This window comes from Ailuropoda melanoleuca, chromosome X (genome assembly GCF_002007445.2).
Source record: "Ailuropoda melanoleuca isolate Jingjing chromosome X, ASM200744v2, whole genome shotgun sequence".
NCBI classification, from domain to species: Eukaryota; Metazoa; Chordata; class Mammalia; order Carnivora; family Ursidae; genus Ailuropoda; species Ailuropoda melanoleuca.
The window spans coordinates 83,719,336-83,739,195 of NC_048238.1; the positions used below are offsets into that span (position 1 = coordinate 83,719,336).

General features: G+C 50.4%; 1 protein-coding gene across 1 annotated transcript in view; it reads left to right on the top strand.

The window, feature by feature from the left end:
• Nucleotides 1-19,860, top strand: part of SLC25A43 (solute carrier family 25 member 43) — a 39,757-nt gene that overhangs the window by 583 nt on the left and 19,314 nt on the right. The window contains exons 2-3 of the mRNA XM_034649422.1: nucleotides 7,137-7,378; nucleotides 10,133-10,305. Coding sequence (XP_034505313.1) covers nucleotides 7,137-7,378; nucleotides 10,133-10,305 — 415 coding nt within the window. The remainder of the gene's footprint in view (nucleotides 1-7,136; nucleotides 7,379-10,132; nucleotides 10,306-19,860) is intronic.

Here is a 19,860-nt window from a genome sequence, read left to right on the forward strand (position 1 = left end):
TCGCCGCCTACCGCAAGTAAGAGCCGGCCTCGGCGGGGGCGGGCCCGGGCGCCGGAGCCGGGAGGCTGCCGCGGGGCGGGGGGAGGGCCGCGCTGCTTCCCGGGCTTGGCCTCGGGGGACCCCCCGCCCCCCGCGGTGAGCCGTGGCCTCCTTCCGGATCGCGCGCGAGCCCCTCGGGGCTGTTCGGCCAGGAGGCGGCACCTGCGCAGGCCCCGGGGTGCACTTCGGGGCTCCCCGCCCCGCCAGGGGCCGTTTTGTGGGGCGGCCCCCCGGAGTTGGATGGGCGAGGAGGTGGAATGGGGCAAAAGGAGACTGGGGAGAAGGGGTGAAGACCTCCCCAGAGAGATGGCTCCTGACCGACCATTCCCAGCGTCCGCTAAGTTGGAAATTTTGCCTTGGGCTTAGGAGAGAGAGACCCTTCGGACGGTGTGTGTGTGCAGTTGTGCCTTTGCGAGCAAAGCCCCCAGGAGGTAGTGCTTGGTTGGGGCAGAGGGCCCAACCCATGGCCACAAGAGGCCACAGGTTTCTGCCCCCCCCCCATGAAGCTTTGCCTTTAGGGCCCAACAGAGGCTGCAAACAGGTCCCTCAACTTACTGCCCCACCCCACCCTCTGCCCACCGGCCTCATTCTTCGCACTTTTTTCACCTTCTCCAACAACTGCGGCTTCTTGGGAAACTATCTAAACATGCAAATGCCAGAGGAGTCGGCAAAGGTTCCTCAGAGCTCAGAGATATTTGCATTTTAACTGAAAACAAGCCTAGAAGAATGAAATGGTACTGATGGAGCTTCAGGGCTCTTCCTGAAGAGGCTTCTGTACTTGGGGGAGGGTCCCTGTGCGCCTCATTCCATGGGCACGGTGCCAGCTCTGAGGACTGGCCTTGGCTCTGACTCAGACAACCAGCTCACAGTCTTCGCCACCTACTTCACGCCTTGGAGGCTAACAGTCGGGATTTTCACCTTTGGTGATGGAAGGCTCACCTGGCAGCTGACAAGCCGGATGGAATCATCCTTCTCACTGAGTCCTCTGGACCAGTGCACGTGTCACCTAGGTTTGGGAGAAGTTCCTTCTCTTCCCGCGGGGAGGAAAGGTAGTGAGATCCTGGGGCATTTGTCTCAAGGCTCTCTTTCCTCCTCTGCAACATCTGGCCTGATGTCTGTAAACAGTTCTCCCCACGTCCCTCTGTTCTCCACAAAGTGGTACGGAAATCTTCCTTTGGAATGTAAGCTAAGGATTAGGAGGCAGAACTTTACAAGCGGGTTTAAGTATTGTGGCTGTTCTGGTCATCACCGTCTGAGAGGAAGACCTTTTCCTCTGTCCAAGGTTCTTCCAGCCAGACAAAAAATTAAGTGGACGGGAGACAGATTCATGGAGAAAATCAAACTTAATTTCCTCCGTGCGGGGAACCCACACGCACGAGTTTCCCAAGACAGGTAAAATGAGATATAGATGTCCTTCTGAGCTAAGGAGGAGGTAGGGGTCTGGGACTTGAGAAGGAAGGAATGCAAATCACAGCAGGATGAAAGAGAGTAAATGTTTGGTAAACAAGTGTTTGCTGGGCCACTCAGAAACAAGGGGACCTAGAGAGGAATTTTAACGGACTTGGCTAAATTCTTCCCTGTTTACCACCCCTAGTTCCTGTGTTATTTATGGCAAGCGCTCTCTTCCTGGAGCAGGTCCTCTAAATGCTTTTTAGGCAGTCGAGGGGGGGTGGTCAAAGTTTCTGCCTGAGTCTTGGGCCTTGATTGTTTTCAGCTCAAGATCATCTCCATGCCATTGCTGCCCGTCGTGGGGCGGCCTGCCCTTGACCACCCAGTATATGTACGTCACTGAATTTTGTTAACAGCCTTATTGAGATATCTCGACATATAAAAACTGTATACATTTAAGGTGTACAACTTGATGTTTTGACGTACATATTCATCAAGCCGAGCAACGCAGCCATCGCCTCTACATAGTTACCCTTGAGCGTGTGTGTTGGACTTTTACAACTCCTACCTCCTGCCCTGTGAGGTCCATCGAGTGGGAAGTATCATGCCCATTTTACAGATGCCGAATCAGGCACTGCCGCACCCCTCCTCAGTGAGAGAGCTGAGAGCCCCATCACCTGACCTCTGCCTCCAAATCCATTCCTCTACTACATCACGCCGCCTTTCTCTCTGCATTCATTTGACATTAATACAGCCAGGCTTCATTAAGTACCCACCGTGTGCGTGAGGTGCGGACAAGGCAGGGACGAAAGGGGCGTGGTCCCGGTGCTCCAGGGCTTACAGAGGACTAGAAGACGACGAGTGTGTCTGTAGCACGTGGCTGAGTGCTACAGAAATTCACACTGCTGGGGCACCTGGCTTGGTCAGTCAGTAAAGCATGCCAGTCTTGATCTCAGGGTTACGAGTTCGAGCCCCATATTGGGTGTAGCGATTACTTAGAAATGAAATCTTTAAAAGAAAATAAATTCACACTTCTGAGGAGGAGGAGACGACGTGAGGACCTCACAGAGGAGAAAAACCACCTGAGTTTGGTCTGGGGAGAATGAGTAGGAGTTTGCTGGGCACAGATGGGGAGAAAGAAAGATTGCAGGTAACGTCATGAGCCAAGGCGCACAGGTGGGCAGGCATGCAGCAGGACAGGAACGTGGGGTATGTCTACAGCAGTAATGGGAAGTACAGCAAGAAAAGCAGGTCGGAATGCGGTCTCAGAGAGCCGGGTTAAGGACTTTGGACTTCGTTCAGTATGGCCAAAGTTAGTTGTGGGAGATTTTTGAGGAGGTGGTAGGTGGTGGGAGGGTGATGATTAAAGCAACTCAACAGGAATTACTGTCACCTGGTGGCAGGGTATGATGACTAGAGAGGAGGAAGACCGGGGGTGGCCGGGCCAGTTAGGAACCTGTTGCACTCGTCCGTACAGCAACTGAGGGCACCTGACACAGGCTGGTGGCTGGTGACCAGGAGAGGAAGAAGGAGAGAGTTCCCCGGCCTAAGTTTGCTAATAATGTTTCCTGAGAGATTGTTTTCCTTCTGGAAACTAAAAGGGAGTATTTCAGTAAATGGCTAAGCACAGAAAACAAAGCAGTTGATTAATCGTGGTGCCATCCTTCCTACATAGGGATGAAACCTTTGGTCTGTCGTTTTATTGACTCATCTCTACTCTTTCCTCGCCATGAGTTTGCAAAAACAGTTGGCTGAGGGTAACGGTAGATAGCCTAGGATCAGGGGTATGAACAAAGCGTAAACATCTAGAACGTTCAGGAAATGGAGTGATTAATTGACTTGTCCCCAAAGAGAATTAATAGCAGAGCTGAAGCTTGAAACCGGGTCTTCTGGCTCCTTAGTCCCGGGCTCTGCCCACCATTGTGATGCTGATATGTCTGCTCACTTGGATTTATGATCCGAAGTCCACTCAGAAGAGTCTATTAGGAGCTGGGCCCTGGCAATAAATAGTACGTTACACAATGGAGGGCTGTCAAATACATCAACCCGTAGATGCTCTTCCAATTTCGCTCCACAGCTGCTTGTCAAGCTCTGTAAACATTGGTTTGGGCCCCTGCGGCTCTGGAATAGTCGGTAACCCGCACCGCTGTCTTACCGTATAACCACTTCACGAGCTCGTGTTCGTTGGCGTTGGCAGTTCTAACTACATATACCCAGGGGGTGTGTGATATCCTGTGGCTGAAAGGAAGGGGTTACTGCTGTTCACCAGCTTAGCCAGTCTCTCTGGGGAAAAGCTTCTGTGCATTTGGGGAGCGGGATGGGGAGAAGGAGAGAAAGGGGAACTCTGCTGCCCAGCCAATCAGACAAGAGCTGAAACCCTGGGGCCCAGGATGATGTCATCGATGGCCTATCAGCGTTGCCCGCCTTGACTCTGCAATTCCCGGGGGCAGGGTCGGGGGTCCTTGTCTCTATTAGATGATAAGAGTCTGAGAAGAAAGGACTTCCTTTGGTTCTTCTGAATATCGTGTATTTGATAGTAAGACCCTACTTTATAACCCAACTGGGGTCCTATTCCTGGTCCGTCAAGTCGTTGAGCGAACCAAGGGCCTATTTCCTCTCCGTTGCCCCTCTCCGCCACTGCTTGGGCAGGGCCGGTGAGCTCTTTCGGACCGCTGCTGAGGGCTAGCACAAGGTCTGGCACATCGCGGAGGTGCGATAAATGGGTCCTGAATTACGTCATGCCCTGGAAGTGGCCACAGAGAGGGAATAGGGCGAGGCGATGAGAAGGAATGGCGTTTCTTTGGGCATTTCAAACTCCCACCATCGTCTAGATTGTTCCAGCTTGCTGCAGACCACCCCCGCAGTCAAGTATGTCCATGTCCTCTGTCTCCCCTGTCCCTCCTCGGGCTGCCCTCCACCTCGACTGGCCAAGGGAGAGAAGAGAGAGGAACAAGGAAGTGTGCAGTGAGGCAGGCCAGTGGCCCATTGGCGAATGCCGGCTTTAGTTACCTGCATCTTTCAAAAGTCGCTGGTTTAACTCAGGACTGGGTTCTTTTTTTAATGACTTTCAATTAGTGCAATTAACAAGTCAACAGTAGGTTGACAAAATGAAGTTAAGACCTTCTTACAGCTTGAAAAAGATGCTTTTGTTTAAAGATTTTATTTATTAGAGAAAGAGAGTGAGAGCGAGCACGCACAAGCAGGGGGAGTAGCAGAGGGAGAAGCAGGCTGCCTGCTGAGCAGGGAGCCCGACTCGGGGCTCCATCCCAAGACCCTGGGATCATGACCTGAGGTGAAGGCCAACGCCTAACCGACCAAGCGCTCCTCGAAAGACAAGCTTTTAATCAATGAGTGTTTACTTGGGAGCAAAGGAACCGTCCTAGGACTCCTCAAATGATTTCACCTGAATACCCACTTATCTTATTTATCACACAGAGGGCCCTGGCTTGCTGCCAGGTTGAAGGAACAGGATACACGCCTCTTTATGGGAGATTTGAAAGCCAAAGAACTGGAGATGGTCTCATTTTTAAAAAACATACAGGGGCCTGGGTGGCTCAGTCAGTTAAGCATCTGCCTTCAGCTCAGGTCATGAGCCCAGGGAGCTGGGATCGAGCCCCACATTGGGCTCCCTGCTCAGCGGGGAGCCTGCTTCTTCCTCTCCCTCTGTCCCTGCTCATGCTCTCTCTCAAATAAATAAATAAAATCTTTTTAAAAATAAAAAAAAACTTTTTTTTTTTTTAGCCTAGCCCTGATCACTTTCCTTTTATTCAAGCCCCTGCTATTCCTCTCCCTCTCCCCTACCCCATTCTCTGGTAGAAAATACTTTGTCCTGGTTTCCAAGCCCTTCTGGATTTTGTCCTCATCAGCAAGGAGTAAAATTCCTTGGCTTCCTCGGCAGGGAATGTGTACCATGTAAAAGTGCCTTAGAACAATTTCTGCCAAGGTAGGTCCTCATGACTGGGGGTGCGCTGCTTCCAAAGAGGGACAATAACAGTGGCTTTCTGGCTTGCATTTGGAAAAGTCCACCCAAAGCCATTTTTTACTACATTATAAAACTGTAGAGAAACACAAAGAAGAGTGCCCGTGTACCCACCATCCAGAAGTAACAGCATGAAAGACAGAATAAAAGATACTCCAAGTATCTTTTTTAATACAAGAAATAAAAGATTCCAGAGAAAGCTGAAGTCCCATTCATTTTCATTCCCAGCGCCTTCCCCCCTCCACTTTCCTGGGGAGCTATTTTACACTTTTTTGTTTTTTAAGGTTTTCTTTTAAAGATTTATTTGTTTATTTGAGAGAGAGAGAGAGAGAGCGCACAAGAGCCGGGCAAGAGGCAGAGGGAGAAGCAGGCTCCCCACTAAGCAGGGAGCCCAATGTGGGGCTCGATCCCAGGACCCTGGGATCATGACCTGAACCAAAGGCAGATGCTTAATGACTGAGCCACCCTTTTAAATATGTAGCTTTATCTATCCATGAATAATATAAGGTATGCTTTTATGGGTGTGTTCTTAATTTAAATAGATGGTTGTCATACACTATAGCTCACTCTGCAACTTGCTTTTTTCACTCAACTTTATGCTTTTATGATTATCCGTATGAATACGTAGTCACAAGCTCATTGTAACCGTAGTATCCATTGTATGACTACTACAATTTATCCATTCACCTATGAAGGGACTTTTAGGTTGTCCGACTTTTCACACGAACACACAATGTTGTATGTGTCTTCACATGTACGTGTGTAAGAGCTTCCCTAAGATATGCACCTAGGAATGGAATCGCCGGGGTGAAAGGAGGCATTATCTCAGTTGTGCTAGATATTACGAAGGGGCTGGACCAATTTACATTTCCACCTGTAGTGGGGGAGCATTCCTGTCTCTACGTGTCCTCCGCAGCACTTGATATTATCAGGCTTTTTCATCTTTGCCAATCTGCCAAGAAATGGTATCTTGTTTTTATTTGTCATTTCCCAGACAGCTAGGAAGGTGGTGGCCCATCTTCCCTTATAACTATTAACCCAATACATTTTTTTAAAGATTTTTATTTATTTGAAAGAGTGACAGAAAGAGCACAAGCAGGGGGAGGGGCAGAGCAAGAGGGAGAGGGAGACGTAGAGTCCCTGCTGAGCAGGGACTTCCACGTGGGCTCAGTGGGACCCTGGGATCATAATCTGAATGAAATCAGACGCTTAACTGACTGAGCCACCCAGGCACCCAAGCCAATACATTTTTTAAACTCTGTTACTGTGGGGGAAGGGGGGGGTGGGGCGCCTGGCTGGCTCAGTCCGTAGAGCATGAGACTCCTGATCTCCAGGTCATGAGTTCAAGCCCCACAGTGGAAGTAGAGCTTACCTTAAAAAAAAAAAAACCAAACTCAATTACTGAGGATGCTCCAAGTCGTCATTTCAAGCGATTTCATTTAAGTTTCAACAGCACACATTCCAGTTCAGTATTTACCAAGTCTTCCTATTCATTTATACCCCACAGGCAAGCCAGGATTGACAGTTTTACAGATAAAGGCGAAAATGCTTAAAATGAAGTGGGAAGAACTTAGGGTAGACCTAAAGAAGAAGGTCAGGCATCGTATAGTAATTTTCACTCTGTAAAACATTTCCAAATACTGGGAGATATTGCAAGAAGTAGTATAGAACACTCTAGCACAATCCATAGCTGATTCTCTTGGGGTTTTCCTCCTTTTTTTTCTCCTAGGTTTGTCATGCTATTCACGGATGACCTGGGCCATATTTCCCAGTGGAGTTCCATCATGGCTGGGAGTCTCGCAGGCATGGTTTCCACCATTGTGACATACCCTACAGACCTCATCAAAACCCGGTTGATTGTGCAGAACATGCTGCAACCATCTTACAGAGGGATCCTCCATGCTTTTTCTACTGTTTATCAACAGGAAGGGTTCCTAGCCCTGTATCGAGGGGTTTCCCTTACTGTTCTAGGTAAGATCAAACTTTTCACCTTGTCCAGGGAAAGGTTGTGTTCTTTGATATAGATGAATATTGTATACCTTTGTTTGTAACCAGTTAAATGCGGTTTTTTGAGGTCAAGGTCCTATGGATTCAACCCACGTAGAGCCGATTAGCTTTGTTCGATTCCATAGCCATATACCCCACTCCTAACTTTGGCCTGTCCCATCCCAGGGAGGGGACGAAGAGAGAGTGAAGGTGGCTCAGCCCAAACTGATAGGAAGATAATCCCACACACCCCATCTGACTGTGGGAAGGAGACTCAGCACGCGTACACACACGTGGGAGCACAACCAGGGTAGCAACTGTAGCTTCCGTGGTCTCTGGAACCTTTGCCAAGGCTACACATGCAAGAGTCACCAGAGTCCCCCAGCTGCCAAACCCGGCAGACTCTTGCCCAGTATCGGACCTTTGTTGCAGGATTTAATGAGACTGATCACCCCTTCTTCTGGAAACCTGGCTTCTAGGACCCCACCGACTCCTGGATGTCTTTCCCACCTCTCCAGCAGCTCTGTCTTATCTGGCTCATCGGATGCTGCCAGCCCCCTACGCGTCCCTGTTCCCCCGGGGCTCCTTCCTTGACTTTCTTTTCATCCTCCATCCCCTCCCCAGGTGGCCTCAGCTAAGCTCGTGGCTTAACCAAGCATCATGATACTCTAATGACCTCAACTCTGTGACAACAGTGACTAACATTTACTGGTGCCCGCTCTGGGCCTGGCATTGTGCCGAATGCCTTGCTTATAGTTTCCTATTTAAGCCTCACCTTACAGACAAGGAAACGATGCTTAGGGAAACAAAGGGACTTGCCCGAGATCACATAGATAGAAAGCAGAAGAACCTAGCGATGTCACCCCAGAGCCCTCTGTCTTAACCACTGACTGCTACCCATTCCCAGTGGCAGGATGAATACCTGCTATTGGACACCTTCACCGGCTGCTCCCTGGGCGCATCCACCTCAAGACTAAACCTGACGTCCTCGTTAGTCTCACACCTGTTCCTCCTGGGTTCCCTAAAGAACGCGACCGCCTGCCTTTCACCCAGCGGCCCAAGCCGGAGGAAACCCAGAACCGCTTCAGCTCCTCTTCTCTCTCCGCTGGGGCTTCCGTCACCAAGTACTATCAGCTTGACCTCTTCACTCTCAGTCTGTCGCCCTCCTCCATCCTCGCCTCCTCTGCCACTCATCTTTATCCTTCCCACAGACACTCACGAGAGGGTCCTACCGGGTCCCGGTCCTGGGCACTGCTGCCAGGGCCTGGTGACCTTCCCAAACCGAAGTCGGCCATTCCACCACCCTCATTCCGCTGTCCTCCATCCCAGCCCTCCCTGACTCCTGAGCTACGGGGAAGGCCCAAATTCCTCATGGCACACCACACGATCCTTCAGACCTGGCCCCGGCCAGCCCGTCCCACCTCGCCTCCTGCGGTCCCTCTGCCTGCACTCATGCTCCAGCCCTCCAGAAAAACTTGCAATTTCCTGGAAACACCAGTCCCTTTGTACCTGCTGTTCCCTCTGCCTGGACTGCCTGTCTGCTCTCCCGATGTCTGGCGAACTCCTACTCAATCCTCCAAGACCCAGTAGGAAAGTTCTCTCTCTTCTGTGAAGTCCTTCCTGATTCCTCTAGGCAAAATTAATCCCTCTGGTCCTCGTGTGCTTAGAGCACTTTGTATCGACACCCCACCCAGTTATAGCACATATCAGCTGTCCATCTCCTCCAGGAATTAGCCTACACCTCTTTGTATTCCCGGCATCCAGCATAGGGCCCAGCACATCACATAAACTCTGCAAACATTTTCTGAATGAAGTTAAAGTTGGGGGGGAGTTGGTACTTCATTTGTAATGTGTGTATTAAATAGATATTACATTTTCCTCAAGACAAGCAACCCCACTGATGCTAGCCCCTCTTTTAAATCTTATTTTGAGGGAGAAATTTAGCCCCTCTGTAAGCTTAAGATAGCTCCTAAAGTTTCTGGAAGTTTCTTGAAAGGACCACCTAGCGCCCTACCTGCTTGCCATCTTTTCCTGGGTCCTGATACGGCCACATCATTCCCCAAAGCAAGGTCAAGTGCCCTCCCTCACCAGGGCAGCCCCGCTCTCTAGTTCGCACAGAATGTCTCCTTCTCAGCCAGAGACCAGTCCCTCTTAGCCTCCGAAACCTGACAAAATTGCTGCTCACTGACTTTTTCCTCTATGGGAGTGATTTTTTCCCCCAAGATTTTATTTTTAAAAATTTCTAACACCCAAAAAAGTTACAAGAATCAGAAACACCCACATGCCCCTCGTCCAGATGCTCCAATGAACACGTGGCTTTATCGTGTATATGTCCTTCCCTCTGGCCACTCACCAGTCCATCTGACATATTTCTGCACGACTTCCATGTAATTTGCAAACATCAATGCACTTCACCCCTCAGCCGTTCAACACATGTCTCATTAACTAGAGTTCAATATTTGTTTGTGGTTCTTTCTAGAGTAAAACTTACATACAGCGAAGTGTGCCAACCTTTAGTGAACTGTTTGATGCATTTTGACAAATAACACACCCCCTATCAAAATGGAGCACGTTATCGTCCCCGAAGAAAAGCTGCTTCGGGTGGCTCTGGCTGGAGTGCCTGTAACGGGCCCCGGAGCCAGTCCTGTTGGCTTCACCTGGACTCCCCACAGGCATTTACGTTCTCAAGCCAGTGGCACCCAAGACGGCAGCAGCCTCTACCTGGCCTTCTTTTTGCAGGTGCTCTCCCCTTCTCCGCTGGCTCCCTTCTAGTTTACATGAACCTGGAGAAACTCTGGAATGGACCCCGAGATCGGTTCTCTCCCCTCCAGAACTTTGCCAATGTCTGCCTGGCCGCCGCCGTAACCCAGACGCTCTCCTATCCTTTTGACACGGTGAAGAGAAAGATGCAGGTGAGGAGTATATGGGGGAGGGGGGCATCAGGTAGGAGGGGTGCCTTGCTGTGCTTGCGGGCGGTAGTGACTGCAAAGAACAGTGACCCTGAGTGACGCCAGGTTTCCAGGGAGCTCATGAAGGCTCACACAAATACCATGCAACCCCCCCCCACACACACACACACTCCATTGGCATTTGTGCTGCTAACCTCGGGGCTGCTGGCTCGAGCCCTAGTGGCCTCCCTGTTCCCATACTCCACTTTTTTAGGTCTTTGATGAAGCGTCCAGATGAGGCCCACTTTTCTCTCCTCTCTTCCTTAAAAGCTGTCTCAGTGAAAGAGCCTGGAAAGAACCAAAGTCAGCCGGGAACTACCGATCATAATTCAGTTGAATCCCATTTTAAATGATCAGTCCCTGCTGAGTCTTTGTCGGCCGTCTCTAACTTGTCTCTGCTGGCTCGGTTACCCCTGGCTTCTCCTTTCAGCTTTCTTGACTAGGCTTGGGCCTCACCTTCCTCAGCACTAAAAAGTCCGAGAGGACCGATCTCAACTTATAAAGAAAAACTGCCTTCAGAATAGTCCCCATCACAATGACCCCCCCCATTCTGCTGCCCCCATCCATCAAACTTCATCTGTCTGGGTTGTATTCGTTTCCTGTCCTTTGTCCAAACAAATAAATGATGGTCACATTATTGTAATTATAATGTACGTGTAAGTTTAGCACCTGCTGAGTTCCCACCTCTTCACAAAAACCATTATTCCTAATTTTTTAAAAGGTTTTATTTATTTAAGAGAGAGAGAGCGCGCGCGAGAGAGCACGAGTTGGGGGGAGGGGCAGAGGGAGAGACAGAAGCAGACTTCCCGCTGAGCGGGGAGCCTGACACGGGATCATGACCTGAGGAGTACGAAGGCAGATGCTTAACTGACTGAGCACCCCCGTTTTTCCTAATTTTAAAAGTAATGTACATACCCTTAAAATGGTCAATTTTATGTTATGAATATTTTACCACAATCACTTCTCGGCCTTTTGGCTGAGATCAAGTGTAGTATGAATGTTTTACCACCATAAAAAAAAAGTGATGCACATAGATTATAGAAAATTTGTGACACACGGAAAGGTATAAAAAAGAAAATAATTACTTATAAGCCCAACACCTATGCACTATGATTAATGGTTTTTCTGCCTGTTTGTATATGTATATATGCATGTGTGTGTAAATATGTATGATACAGGTATATGGAAGGGCTTTCTTTTTTTTTTTTTTACAAAATTATGTTCCCACCATATATAAAAACTAGTGTTCTATTTTTTTCACTTATTATATAATGGATATTGCCTCAGGCCATCAAGTATTGAGAATACCTTTTTAAATTTTCATGTAATACTCCACCATATGGATATCCCATGGATATTTTCTTAAAATAATAATTTATTCTCACAAAGTTCTGCTGGCTTGAATTTTAATATCAAGGTGTTGGCAGGGCCGGGCCCCATCTGAAGGCTGTAGGGGAGGCTCCTTCCTTGTCTCTTCTAGCTTCTTGGTGCCCTAAGCATTCCTTGGTTTGTGGCCTCATAACTTCAGCCTCTGCCTTCACTGTGCCGTAAATAAGAATTTCTCAGTTTTTAAATATTTAGGCTATTTCTAATTCTTCAGTAAGATAACATTGCAGTGAAAACCCTTGTATTTTTTTCACATCTATGATGCCACCCTTCAGCTATATTCCTACAAATTGACTTACAGGTCACAAGATAAAAATAATTCTGGGACACCTGGGTGACTCAGTCAGTTAAGCACCTGGCCTTTTTTTTTTAAGATTTTATTTATTTATTTGAGAGAGAGAGAGAGAGAGAGAGCACAAGAGGGGGGAGGGGCAGAGGGAGAAGCAGACTCCTCGCTGAGCGGGGAACCCGATGCGGGGCTCAGTCTGGGGACTCCAGGATCATGGCCTGAGCCGAAGGCAGCCCCTTAACCGACTGAGCCACCCAGGCGCCCCAAGCATCTGACTCTTGACCTCAGCTCAGGTCTTGATCTCAAGGACGTGAGTTCGCCCGCATGGAGCCTACTTAAAATAAATTTTTAAAAAGATAAAAATAATTTGAAGGCTCTGAATGAACTGTACCCCCCAGAAAGGTTGTAAGTTTACACTTTCAGCAGCTGTGAGGGAGTGGTTCATCTCAACAACCATCAGCAGTGATTACTATCACTTTTCAATTTTTTTTTAACCACAACACTCTACTATAAACCAGGGTAAGATACCCTAGAAGTGGGTATTTGGGAATAAACTTGATCATCTTTTCCATGGTATGGAAACCTTCTTGTAATAGATACACAGAGCTTCAACAAGAAGCTTTAAAATAAATGCAAAGTCATGATGGTTATAAAAAAAAATCCCAAAGAGGTAATTGCATGGTTTTCATAAAATATGATCAGCATCCAATTATGAATAACATCATAATATCATCCAAAGATGTAGGAAGTGAATTCTTAAGGTTGCGGCCAAAGTGTTATTTTACAGACATTAATAAACATAATAATACCTCATCCACCCTACTTTAAAAAAAAAAGTAACTCGCTAGACAGAACCACAGGCAGCTTTTCAATGAGAACATGCACTGCTTCCTCTGGCCATTAGATGTCGCTGCAGTAAATGGAGCGCTGCTGAGCCCTCTGAGGCGATTAGCCTTGCAGCCCGTGATCTCTGTCCAGTCAACAATCTCCTAATCCCTGCTTGAAATACACCTTCAGTTCGGAGCACAAGGAGCCTGGAAACAACAGGCTCACCCTAAATTCTGCTGTGGGGCTTTTTTTCCTGCAAAGCACACAATCCAGCTTCTCCAAGAGAGCTTCAGTAGCAGTCTCCCCCGAAAGGGAGCCGGCAGTGTTTGCCAGCGGAATTTATAACGAGGGAACTTTGCAGGGCAGCCAGGCTGCTCTGAACTGAGCACGCTTAATGGTAATATTTGCATTCCCCTGGCTCTCTCTCCTCCTTGCGCCGCCCGTCAGGAAGCAAATCAACGTCAGATGTCTGTTAGATAACCAGCTGGACAGGGAATTTTCCCAGCTCTCGCACTGACTGGCCACTTTGTCTGAATGTCTCGCTCTCCTAATACGCTTTTGTCCAGACACACACACACACACACACACACACACAATCTGCCCATTTAATGCCACATCAGGTTGGAACTCTCTTGAACATTAATGACAATGATCAGAAGTCTTGTTTAACCAGCTGAGCCCTTCCTGCACCATGCTTCCACTCATTTTATTCCTTTCTCTTTTCTTGCCCTGGCTTCTGGCTGGCATGCTAGAGAATGGAGAGGTAAATAAATTATGTATGTGCGTGTTTTGATGCAATGGTTTCTGGTGGGAAAGGGGAGGGGGGTGGGTCAGCCCTGTGCACAAATGGAGTGAGGTGCCCCCCGCCACCTGGTATGCTTTCACGGCCCCCGAGACAACCCGGCCTGAAATCAACTTGACCGCACTTCAGTGCCTCGTGGCTCAAGCTCTTTCAGTACGGCCCGGCCTAGTCATCTTCATTATCTCCCCCGCCTGGCCCAGAGCGTGGGCCTGAAATGGCTAGCACCACTTAGTGTATTCAGAGAACAAGGGGGAAGGGTGAAATGTTGATGGAGGTTAATTTGTCTGATTAATCTGCAGGCCCCTACTAAGAACCAGGGAGTCCTAGCAAAGGGTTCTCTGGACAGGTGCACATGGAAGAGAGAGAGAGAAAAGCTACCCTGAAACTCCAGGGAGCAGCTGAGAACGTGGGAGCCTTGGAGCCCCTGGTGGGCCCTCGGACAGGATCAGGTGGGAGGCACCAGGCACAAGCTTAGTCCCCCCGCTGATCCCCGCAACTCTGCCACCCTCCCTGACGGCCCATGTTAAGTGTCTCCATTTCATCAAATATAAAACCAAGTGTCCGCCTGTTGCTCGCTATCCCGGGGGACTTTGACCCCATCACGGCTCGGATCGCAAGCCACGCAGGATTGGGCCAGGTCAGCATTTGAACTGAAAGTACATAAACTGAAGGACAAAGGTGGCACCCAAGGGGCACAGCTGACCGAGCAGAATACACACGGCCCCCGAGTGAAGAGGGGCCCCAGCGCTGTTCAAACACAGATGCTGCACCCGCCCGAGATGCTTAGCACCTCCGGCTGCCCTCGCCAAACTGGGCACCCTCCTGGTTTCTCACGTTCAACGCCACATCCTCGGCCCCGACCCACGCTTCTCACAGCCTGCTGCGTGGTGCCGCCTTGGCTAGCCCCGCTACATGGCCACCTCTGACTTAGTGTGTACCAAACTGACCTCTCCGTCCCCCGAAACCTGCTGCCCCAACTTTTCCATTTCAGTACCATCGCCCGCACCAGCCAGTCATCCAGGCTGGAAGCCCAGAAGTCATCTTTGACTCTTCCTCTGGTCCCTCTCCCAGGCAACCGTGAGCCGGGTGGGTTCTTCCCGCCTGCTCCTCCCGCACTGGTCTGTCTTTCTGTCGCCCTCCCTGCCCTCATCTCGGGCCTTGTCAACTCCTAACCAGGCTATAGCAGCAATCCTCTCGTTGGTCTCCAAGATTAATCACACACACGCTCACAGGCATGGAGCACGAAGGTACCATGCACTGCGCTAAGTGCTCTATGCTCATTATCTCACTGAACCCTTAAAACAGCCCTACGACATGGATACCGTTCATATCAAGCCCATTTTACAGAGGAGAAAACAGAGGCACTGAAAAGGTCTGTAGCCTGCCCAAGTCCACCCGCCCAGGAACTGAGCTGAGATTTAAGACCCGGTAGCTTGTCTCCGAGGTCAGTACTCACTTCGGTCCCTCCAGCCCCGGCCCGTGGCTCCTGCCAGACTAATTTTCTTAAGATCTGCCTGTGTTCTGTCCTTCTGTAATCCCCGAAGAGAGTAAAGGCGGAGGCTGAGCCCCTTGGCCTTGCATGCAGCTCTTACCTGCTTCGCCACCCTCACTGCACAGAGGTCCTATATTAGGAGTTGCAAAATCAAACACCAACAAGAACTTGGCAGTAACAGGAAGAAGAAATGCCGGGAAACCCAGATAACGTGCATTCATCCGCTAAAGACAGCTTTCAAAGGCATCCTGAGCCATCACAGGCTTTTGGCTTGCAAAGCATTCGGGAGAGCTAACTTGCTCTGTGCTCGCAAAATGTGATTAGCATCTAAATACCGAAAGCAGGAAGGAATAAAGCAGGCCAGTGGAGGCCAAGACAAGCTCCTCTTCTCTAACGATTGGATGCCATTTTGAAATGTGGGCCCAGTTTTTCAAGGGAGACGAAAATCCCGATTTTTCAATGTTGGCAAGTACAAATTGTCGAATCTCGCGGGGGCTAACTAAACCACGCCTTTTTATAAACTCTGCTCTAGTCAAGCCTCCAATTCCGCCAAAATGATCTTCGTCCCCTCCCCCTAGCCCCCTAAAGAATAAATGAGTGTATTTCACATTCCTGTCACCTCCGCCTGGAGTATCTGTCTTCCTCTTAAAGGCTCCACTGAGATTTGCCTCAGTGGTGGCTGGCTCTTCTGACCGAAGGGAGCACATATCTGTTGGTTTTGTTTGATAAATGAGTTGGCTTTTTCCCCACCCCCAACCATCCTATCCTGATGGATAAAGGCAGGTGTTTCGCCCTTGCAGAACCACAATGGGGGCAATCCAGACCACCGAGGAGCAGGGGACTGTGGGGCAGGAGAACCCAAGTTAACTCACAGTGTGCTCTATCAATAATTGCGGATGCTCTGTTTTCACTTTCACCGCCCCCTCCCCCCAGGGTATAGTTATTTTGTTGCAAGAGCTTTGCGGGTGAGTAATCCCTTTTAAATGATGCCCTTAGTCTAGAAGGCCCTCTGAGCCAGCCCGTGTAATTGCCCTAGCCTTTCTCTACGTGCCCCACCTTCCCCCGTGTCCACACCATTGTCTCCGCCCTGGCAGTGCCGCCCCCTTCTGAATGCCCATAGCTCACTTGCACCGTGGCTGTCTTCTGGCTCGCATCACATGCTTTCCGGGGTTATAATCCTCGGTGCCATTATTCCCTCGACACTGCAAGCTCTTTGCCTTTGGGAAGCATGGCTGGTTACCCATCTGTGTATCCCCGCAGCACGTAGCCTCGTGTAGTAGGCACTCAATACTTGTTAAAAAATGAATGAAGTTCAGGGCCGGCTTAGGAGATCTCACCGTCTGTGAGCACAGTATTGAACCTTAGCTTCCGTGGGGCGAGCTCCAAGTCATGTGCTTGTCCCTAACCAGGCTGAAGGTAAGAGCAGCCTTCCCCTTGCCCAGCCTGCTGCCCCGGGTAAACCTCCGCTAGTCCCCTGTCTCAAAGTGCCTCTCATCCTCGCTCTGATACCGCGCTATCTTGCGTCGCCTACCTTAGCGGTCAGGTTCTGCGTCCTGCAGCCCAAACAGCTGTGCACATGTCAATGTAAGCAAATAGGCGCAAAGGACAAAGGAAAAGCATTTTGACACCATTTTGATGCACAGCCCCTCATCAGGGCAACCTCCCAATGCTTTGTATGGTGCCTGGAAGGGCTCGACTGATCACAGCATCACAGAATTTGTGTTTGTTTGTTGATTTCAGTAAAGGTGACCCGGGGTCAATGAATGCAGGTCTAAACCCGTGCTCTCTTGCGATGGGGAGGATTTGTCACGGGTAAGGGCGGTGGGGGGGGCAAAATATGTCAGGAGGAGGGAATGAAAGGAAAGCCTTCCCTGGGATTGAGAAAGTATAAGAACCTGATAGTAACTACCATTTATTGGTCATTTAATATGGGCAAGGCAGGGGCGCCTGGGTGGCTCAGTCGGTTAAGCGTCTGCCTTTGGCTCACGGCATGATCCCAGAGTCCGGGGATAGAGCCCATGGGGTGGGCTCCCTGCTCAGCGGTGAGTCTGCTTCTCCCTCTTCCCCTCCCCCCCCCCGCTTGCGCTCATGTGCTCTCTCTCACTCTCAAATAAAATGAATAAAGTCTTTTTTTAAAATCATTTTAAAAAATATGGGCAAGGCAGTTTATTATCCCATTTCATCCTCTCTATCGACTCTATGGAATAAGTGCCAGTGTTATTGCTATTTTCTAGATGAGGAAATGAGGCAGAGAGAGGGTCAGTTATTTGCCCAACAGCCACACAGCCAGCAAGTGGTGGAGCTGGGACTGAACACCCGTCTCTCCTTCCTCCGGCCCATGCTTTACCCTCCAGGATGGAGTACAGGGGCTTGCTCCTCGATGCTAGGTAATCCGTTCATTTCTTTCTGTTCCCTTGGCCTGGGTACAGGAGTAGAGGACAAGAGAGAAGGAGACCTGACCTTGGCAATTGGGGGCTCACAGGCTCGGTGCAAGAGTAGTTGGGAAAAAAATAATAATAATGTGCAAGCTCAGAAATGGACAGGCGAGAGCCTGGCTTTGGTCAGGAAATGGTTAACTCAAGTTAAAGGAGGAGGGCAGTCTTCAGAAAACCAGGCTGCTGGAGGGCCTGCTTTTAGTTCCTGGCAGCTTGACAATGGAAGGCTTGAAGCCAGCAGATCTGAATGAGGAGCGTAGATCATTCCACAGCCCTGGCCCTCTGGCTGGCCACAGACTGACCATGGCTGTTCGGAGACACTGGGAAGAAAGCCCGACTGGCTCTCCGAGCCCCCGGGGGAGCAGGCACAAAGTCCCAGGAGGGGAAAGTAAATTACCATCACGCCTCCTAGGAGGTGCTAACAGGTTTCAGGTTTTCTGCCTAGCTCAACATTTCTTGGTTGACATAGCATCTATTCTCAGTAGGGCAGAGCTCCATTTTCCCAGCAGAGCCACCTCACCTGTCCCGAAGTACAAACACTGCTGAGTTCTAAGCTCTCGGGGAGCCGGAGAGGATGGGAACATTGCCTTTACTTTGTTCCATTTTCAACTCCTTGCTGTCCGCGGCTTACTTTGGGGTCTGGNGATGTGGGGCTCGATCCCATAACGCCGGGATCACGCCCTGAGCCGAAGGCAGACGCTTAACCGCTGTGCCACCCAGGCGCCCCTGGGGACTAACTTCTGCCTCAATCAGTAGCCTTGCCTTGGCAATCTGCAAAGAAAGGACACTTTTCGGATCCAGGTCGATGTCTGGACATCCCTTAGGCTGGGTGGCTCTGTCTGAGCATCGTTGTTTGGTGTGGGGAAAAGAGAACTCTCCCCCTTGTTTTCCCAAAAGGTGTAGAGTGCCCTAAATACTTGAGGGATGGCAGTTGTTGATCCTGGAAACAAGACTGTCCCTAGAGGGCAGGCGAGGAGGGAGTAGGGAGGAGCCTGCCCAATTCTACTCTTGTAAAATCACTCTGCCCTGGTCTCCTGACCTAAACCGGCTTAGTCTTTCCAAGAGATCAAGTCTGGGAAACAAAACAGCCGCCCCGTGCCCAGCAGGCTTCTCTGAGCTCCCACCGAATGGTAACAGCAGTAACAGCAGCCGTGATGGGAGGTGACCCCTCTCCGCAATGGGGATGAAGGAGGAGGCAGGGGAAAGGGAAAGAAAGGTCCCAGAAAAGGCCTGCTGTCAGCCAGGAGAGAACTGCAGCTCCTGCTGAGGGACCCCACCACCCCCCAGCTGGCCTCAAGCCAGCTCAGACATGCAGGCAGCCCCAGTCGTCCCCTCCTCTCCCCCCACAGAGCTGTTGCTCGTTTGGTTTTGACAGTTGGGCTCATCGGAAAGCTCCAGCGAGCAGACTGGCTCGGAGGTCAAGAGCGTGGGCTTCGGACGCCGGCCCTGCCCCTCACCCCCCGCGGGAACCTGGGCAAGTCACCTGGCCCCCCTGAGCCTCATCCTCCTCATTCAAAAGCCCTGGGGACGAGCGTCGTGCCTGACTCGGACACGGGCGAGAGCACCAAATCGGGTTCTCGCTGATCCGGAGCAGCGCACATGACCACTGCTCAGTAAAGCTGGGGTGCTAGTTCCATTGTCCCTGAAGCATCTCTTCAGAATCCATGCATGGCCCTGGAGGCCTGATTCAAACTATAAAAGCCAGCCCAGGTGTGTTTCTGTGTTTTCGATGATTGCTGGAAACACACAAAGGAGCTAGCTAGCCTCGCAAAACCTCAAAGGACCCTCGATCTCTACAGCTAATGGCAAGCCGGGGTGGTAGGAGAGCTCATTATTCATCCGCTCGGTGAGCTGAACAGGCATTTACCTAGAGGCCACCATGTGCAGGCACTGGCCAGACCTGTCTATTCCCAGCCTCCTGAAAACGCTCTCACCGTCTCTCCCCTCGGCCCCCTCGGGGTGACACTAGCAGTGGGCTCTTTTGGGGGGGGCACTGCTGCTCTGTGCGCTGCTCCCCATGGCCTCAGCCTGGGCAGCTATGCTTGCCTCTCAATGGCTTTTCTCCAGTCTGGCCCAGCTGCGCCTCTGGTCTCCCCACCCCCCACCCCCCCAGCCCCTGGCAACCGACACACCAACTGCCTGCCTCTCCTCTCTCTCCCCAAGCACAATACTAACCTGCTGGCCCTTTGCTGGCTGGGATCCCCACCGTTATCGCTACCATGGGCTCTCTGGGCAGCAAGTTGGTCCCCTGGTGTGCTGGGAGGTGAGGCGCGTGCAGCTGCAGGGG